The sequence below is a fragment of the Leptonychotes weddellii genome, unplaced genomic scaffold (assembly GCF_054177405.1).
Source record: "Leptonychotes weddellii isolate Sample4059 unplaced genomic scaffold, ASM5417740v2 HiC_scaffold_11804, whole genome shotgun sequence".
In the NCBI taxonomy this organism is placed as follows: domain Eukaryota; kingdom Metazoa; phylum Chordata; class Mammalia; order Carnivora; family Phocidae; genus Leptonychotes; species Leptonychotes weddellii.
This window is the reverse complement of record NW_027696167.1, coordinates 1-6,164: the sequence shown is the minus strand read 5'-3', so window position 1 is coordinate 6,164 and position 6,164 is coordinate 1. Positions and strand designations below refer to the sequence as shown.

The 6,164-nt window shown below is 52.9% G+C and overlaps 1 protein-coding gene across 1 annotated transcript; it reads left to right on the top strand.

Annotated features, from left to right (window-relative positions):
* Positions 1 to 1,152: 1,152 nt before the first annotated feature.
* Positions 1,153 to 5,878, top strand: LOC102742108 (cytochrome P450 1A2). Its single transcript, XM_081809646.1, has 6 exons — positions 1,153 to 1,221; positions 2,044 to 2,871; positions 3,428 to 3,548; positions 4,022 to 4,111; positions 4,371 to 4,494; positions 5,391 to 5,878. Exons 2-6 carry the CDS (start codon positions 2,053 to 2,055, stop codon positions 5,479 to 5,481), a joined length of 1,245 nt encoding a protein of 414 aa, XP_081665772.1. The 5' UTR covers positions 1,153 to 1,221; positions 2,044 to 2,052; the 3' UTR covers positions 5,482 to 5,878.
* Positions 5,879 to 6,164: the final 286 nt, after the last annotated feature.

Genomic DNA, 6,164 nt, shown 5'->3' with positions numbered 1-6,164 from the left:
CCCCTGGGACACAGGACCCATGGTGGATGTATCTTGGGATCCCCCCAATCCTCCCCCCAATCCCTGCTCCTCCCTTTCCCTCTGCCCATCCCCCCAGTTGTGCACTCTTCTCTCTCAAATAAATCATTTAAATTTTTTTTTTAAAAAGGAAATACACATTAATTCCATAATATTTTCTAATCTTCTGTCCATGCTCATGTGCCTCCAATTGTCACAAAAAATGTCTTTTGCAGCTTTAAAACATTTTTTCTTGAGGTCTAGGGTCTAGTGAAATTTTACATTAGCATTTGGTTGTTCTGTCTCTAGGCTCTTTGTTCTAGAAAAGGACCTTTTATTTATTTTTTTTAAAAGATTTTATTATTTATTTATTTGAGAGAGAGAACACGAGGAGGGGGAGGGTCAGAGGGAGAAGCAGGCTCCCCGTTGAGCAGGGAGCTCCACGTGGGACTCCATCCTGGGACTCCGGGATCATGACCTAAGCCAAAGGCAGACACCCAACCAACTGAGCCACCCAGGAACCCAGGACCTTTTATTTTTTAATGACATTGACTGTTTTGAAGAATCTAAGTCAGTTGCCATGAGGAACAGCTCACAGCATGGATATTCTTCATTTGATTTTAAGTTTCTTGTCATTTCTTATCAGGAGGAAGGAGGGCTAAGGGGTCGCCCTTTAGAATGCAGCAGCCTTTTCATCTGTTTTCAGATTGAGGACCTGGGCTGAAATTCAGAGGTGACCAGAGCATGCCCGTTCCCTACCTGGTTTTGCAGGTGGTCGGAGGGGTGCTACAAAGCACCCTTCCTGAGAGGAGCAGATCAGCCTGGTCCGAGGGCTCAGGCAGGGTCTCTCCTCATGGGGGCAGTGGGAAAGGAGCCTGGAACAACCCAGAAGACTTTTGCTCCCAGCACCTGCCCTGCCCTGGAAAAAAATAAGTCTATTGATCCTAGGGACCCTGAAAAGAGCTGGGCATTCCTCCCTAGGGACATAGCACCTCTCCCTGAAGAGCTGCCCTGAGCCACAGGTAGTAGGTGGAGCTGAGGGATCATGGCCCAAGGCCAAGCGCTGACCCTTCCAGCTTCATTTGGTAACTTTGATATCAGGTGACCAGGATGGCCGGGCCAATCTGACAGAGGGTGGTATTTATAAAAGGTCCCCTCCCCCGGAGCCAGAAGCTCTGTACCAGCCTCCACAAGCCTGCTGATTTCAAGCACCTCCGTCTACAGGTACCTTTCTGGGGCTCATTTTCCAGTCCCTGGGAACCCCCCGCCCAATGTATCCTGGGAACCAGTGGAGATGGAGGAATGTAGGGACCCTGGGTTAGGGGTAGGAGGCCTGAGTTCTAGTCCTTCCTGCCCAACTCCAGACCTCAGTTTCTCCATTTTTCAATTGGCAGCTTGGACTGGGCCATCTCTAAGGACCCTTAGCGTGATTCAAATGGAGAAATGGGGAGGGGTCCCCACCTGGCACGGGGGCAGCCATGGATCTGGCTGCAGCCCGACCTCAGGCTCTAATATTGTGAGGGGATGGGGAGGAGGTGCTCTCCTTGGATGTGGTAAAGAGTGCCTTGGGGAAGGGGCCGTCACCAGCCGTTCGCATCAGCCCTGGGTGGGACCTTGGCCTCCTGGGTGTTGCTGGGTGGGAGCAGCTCCCTGTTCCCTGGGTGGGAGGAGTTATTGGCAGGAAGCCAGCATTGGCACGGACCCTTTGGCACAATGCCGAGCATAACCCTGTGATGGGGCCTGGCAAGGGTGCTTCCCTGTTTTGAAGCGTCAGTTGCCTCCACTCCAGCCTCAGAATTGGAGACTGAGGAGACGGGCAGAGGGGAGGGTCAGGTTGGGCATTTTGAGGTTCCTTTCCAGGCCTCAGGTTCTGTGATGCTCTCAGGGTGCGCTCCTGGGACACAGGACCCACGGTGGGTGTATCTTAGTCTTTCTGCTGTCCGGCTGGGAGCCAAGCACCGAACATATGCCTGAGGGAGTAAATGAAGGAAGGAAGGAATGGCTCCATCTTGACACTCAGCCTGGCTCTTCCTTCTTCCCTGGTAGTTGGTACAGATGGCATTGTCCCAGATGGCCACAGAGCTTCTCCTGGCCTCTGCCGTCTTCTGCCTGGTGCTCTGGGTGGTCAGGGCCTGGCAGCCTCGGGTTCCCAAAGGCCTGAAGAGTCCCCCGGGGCCCTGGGGCTGGCCCCTGCTGGGGAACGTGCTGACCTTGGGGAAGAACCCACATCTGGCGCTGTCCAGGCTGAGCCAGCGTTATGGGGACGTGCTGCAAATCCACATTGGCTCCACACCTGTGCTGGTGCTCAGCGGCCTGGACACTGTCCGGCAGGCCCTAGTGAGGCAGGGTGAGGATTTCAAGGGCCGGCCCGACCTCTACAGCTTCACTCTGATTACTGATGGCCAAAGCATGTCCTTCAGCCCAGACTCCGGACCAGTGTGGGCTGCCCGCAGGCGCCTGGCCCAGAACGCCCTGAAGAGTTTCTCCATTGCCTCCGACCCGGGTTCCTTGTCTTCCTGCTACCTGGAAGAGCATGTGAGCAAGGAGGCCGAGGCCCTCCTCAGCAGGTTGCAGGAACAGATGGCAGAAGTTGGGCACTTTGACCCCTACAACCAAGTGCTGCTCTCAGTGGCTAATGTCATTGGTGCCATGTGCTTTGGGCAGCACTTCCCTCAGAGCAATGAGGAAATGCTCAGCCTCATAAAGAGCAGCAATGATTTTGTGGAGACTGCCTCCTCCGGGAACCCTGTGGACTTCTTCCCCATCCTGCAGTATATGCCCAACCCCACCTTGCAGAGATTCAAGGCCTTTAACCAGAAGTTAGTGCAGTTCCTGCAGAAAATTGTGCAGGAGCACTACCAGGACTTTGACGAGGTGAGCCCAGGGTGTTGGTGGTGAGGGGACATCCTGCAGGGCCTGGGTGTAGCCACTCTCACCCAGCCTCCAGGTACACACACTGCTGATGTGCTGCCAAGGCCTAGGAAGGCTCTGGAATGCCTTGGATCAGCTGTGTGACCTGGGACCAATCCCTCTCCCTCTCAGGCCTCAGTTTTCTCAACCAGTTGCCTGCCTCTCAGGGTCGCTCAGAGCCCCAGAGATATTTGCCTGTGAATGGGGCCCTGGCAGAGTGCCACAATGTGTGTGTGTGGGGGGGGGCTGTTATCATGAGAAGGCTTTTGTTCTGCAGGAACCTGAACCCTGACAGAAGCTAATCCGCAGCTCAGGTGGCACTTGGCTTCCCAGTACTTCCCCCAACCCCCTCCTTTGAAATTGGCCCCCTTGGGTTATTGGGAGGAAGGGCACCCAGGGCTGCTACCAGCTCCCCCTGGAAGCCCAGCTTACTGCCTGGAGGCCGGGCAGGAGTGCCCTGTGGGGTAGGGCAAGGTCTGACCTGGAAGTGCCAGGGTGCCCCAAGCTTGTGTCCCCACAGAGCAGCATCCAGGACATCACAGGTGCCCTCTTGAAGCACAATGAGAAGGGCTCCAGAGCTGGTGGTGGCCACATTCCCCGTGAGAAGATCGTCAGCCTTATCAATGATATTTTCGGGGCAGGTAGGAACCAGACCCATGCCCCTTCCATCCATCAGTGCCTGTTGTTCATCCACAGACTTGCCCGGCCCCTGAGTCCATCCGATCATTTGCTAACCACATACCAGATGGTGTGGGACACAGACACCTGGCCCATATTCAGGGTCTGAGTCCAGGCTGGGCCAACAAATCCCAGTGGGAATTCAACTAAGCCCCTCTTGGCCTCTGGGCCTCAGTTTCCCCACCTGAACAATAAGGGGTTCTCTAGCCTGTAAGTCTAGATCCCTGTAATTCCAGCAGCTAATTATGAAACTAGTGACTCAAATTTGTGTTGAGGAGACCTGGTCTCTGCCTTCAGGAAACTCCTGGAGGGTAGAGGATGTAGGGGGAAGGAGGCAGAGAAAACAATGCTTGGTACGTAAGTGCTGGGTGCTTAGTAAATGCTGTTTTTTTGTTCTTGTCTTCCTCCCTTCCTCACCTGGCACCATGCTGCCCAGGATTTGACCCCATCACAACAGCCATCTCCTGGAGCCTCATATACCTTGTGAAAAACCCTGAGATACAGAGAAAGATCCAGGAGGAGTTGGGTATGTGGTAGAGATGTACAAGCTGAGAGAAGACTTGGGATCCCCAGGTCATTTCTTCAATGTCCATATAGCTGTTTTGCACCTACTATGTAGCAGCCCTGGGCATATAGTGGTGTCCACTCTTGCCTAGAACATGCTGGGGGTAGGGTGGTTAATGGGCCTCAGATATAGAAGGCATAGTTCCACGTAATAGGGGACTTAGATGCCATGGAGCAGTCAGGGCAGCCCTAAGCCTTGTTTGGCCTTCTGTTCTCCGCAGACACAGTGACTGGCAGGGCCCGGCAGCCCCGGCTCTCCGACAGACCCCAGCTGCCCTACATGGAGGCCTTCATCCTGGAGATCTTCCGACACACCTCCTTCATCCCCTTCACCATCCCGCACAGGTAAAGCCAGCTTATCCTGACCTGCCACCTTTGTAGTCCTCACCATGTTTCTTCCTCCCATCTTCTCAGCCCTGGCCCTGGCTCAGACCTTGGCCTCTCATTTCTGGCTGTGTCACCAAGTTCCTCACAGACCCTCAACCTCTAGGCTGCCCCTAACCAGTCCAACCATGATCAAACTACCCAGCTTTCAGGAGAAAGTCACACTCCTGACCTCAGCTCTCCTTCACCTCTGCTCACATTCCCTCCCTGCAAGTATTCTCAACCCAGGCAGGCTGGCCTCACTGCACCTGGCCAGCATGATGCAGTCAACCTCCAATTTTGCTTATGCTGGACCTTCTGCTTGGAATGCCTTCTAACCTCTTCTTCCGCTACCAGAATCCTATCCCTGTCCAGGGTCAATCACAAACTTGCCCTTCACTAGCAGGCTTTCTTGACTCATCCAGCTAGCACAGCTTCATTCTCTGATCAGTCATTTGTCCTTGATTATGTCCTGGGATTTTAACAATGTCAAGAGAGTTAGTGAACATTTACTTCTACCCATATGTTGGTCTAGTTATTCCCAGAGCAAAAGGCCTGACTCCTTAGCCAGGCTGGGAACTCCCCAGGGCTAGCCCAGACTGCCTGTCTCTTGGCTCCAGAGGCTGAGCAAGTGCACAGCTGGACACAAACAAAAGTTTAGTAAACACTTGCTGAAGTTGAAGGAGCTGAGGAAGGGGAAGGATAGTTTCATCCCTTCCGTGCTCCTGATAGTCCCTCCCAGTATAGGATATGGAGACTATGGAGACTGTGGAGGGCAAGCTATTCGGGGGGTGGGGGGGAAGTAGGAGCAAGTAGCTCCCAGAGACATGCCCTGGTGTTCCTGCCCTGAGCCTGACAGAGCCCTCTTCCCTCCTCAGCACGACAAGGGACACGACACTGAAAGGCTTCTACATCCCCAAGGAACGCTGTGTCTTCATAAACCAGTGGCATGTCAATCATGATCAGTGAGTATACCTCCCCCACAGAAAAATACATGAGATTCAGCAGACAGGAAGGCTGTTTGTGCCCCTAGGAACTGGGTATAAATAGAGGAGTGGGGCCTCAATTGCTATATATACTCTGTTCTAAGTAGCAAAATTTAGGTCCATGTTTCTCAAACATTAGTGTACCTAGGAAATAACCAGAAGGTTGGTTAGATTAGGGGGCCTCATCCCCCAGAATTCTACTCTGGTAGGTAAAGTGGAGTACCTCAGGTGATTGTGATGTCAATGGCCCAGCGACCTCTCTTTGGAAAATCCCACTCTAGCCTAGAGGTAGGGGGACCATATAATTTACCACCCAAACTGAGGCACTTCTGAGTGTGAAAAGGGATGCTGTCAACAATTACTCCAAAACAATAAAGCATAAACCAGGATATACTGCTGATTCCTCTTGTATATTGAGTAGGATAGAGATGTTTTCCCTCTTTTAATTTCTTTTAGTTGAAACATTATTTTTTTTTTAAAGATTTTATTTATTCATTTGAGACACAGAGATACAGAGACAGAGAGAGAGCATGAGCAGGGAGAGAGGCAGAGGGAGAGGGAGAAGCAGGCTCCTCGCTGAGCCAGGAGCCCGATGTGGGGCTCGATCCCAGGACTCTGGGATCATGACCTGAGCCGAAGGCAGACGCTTAACCGACTGAGCCACCC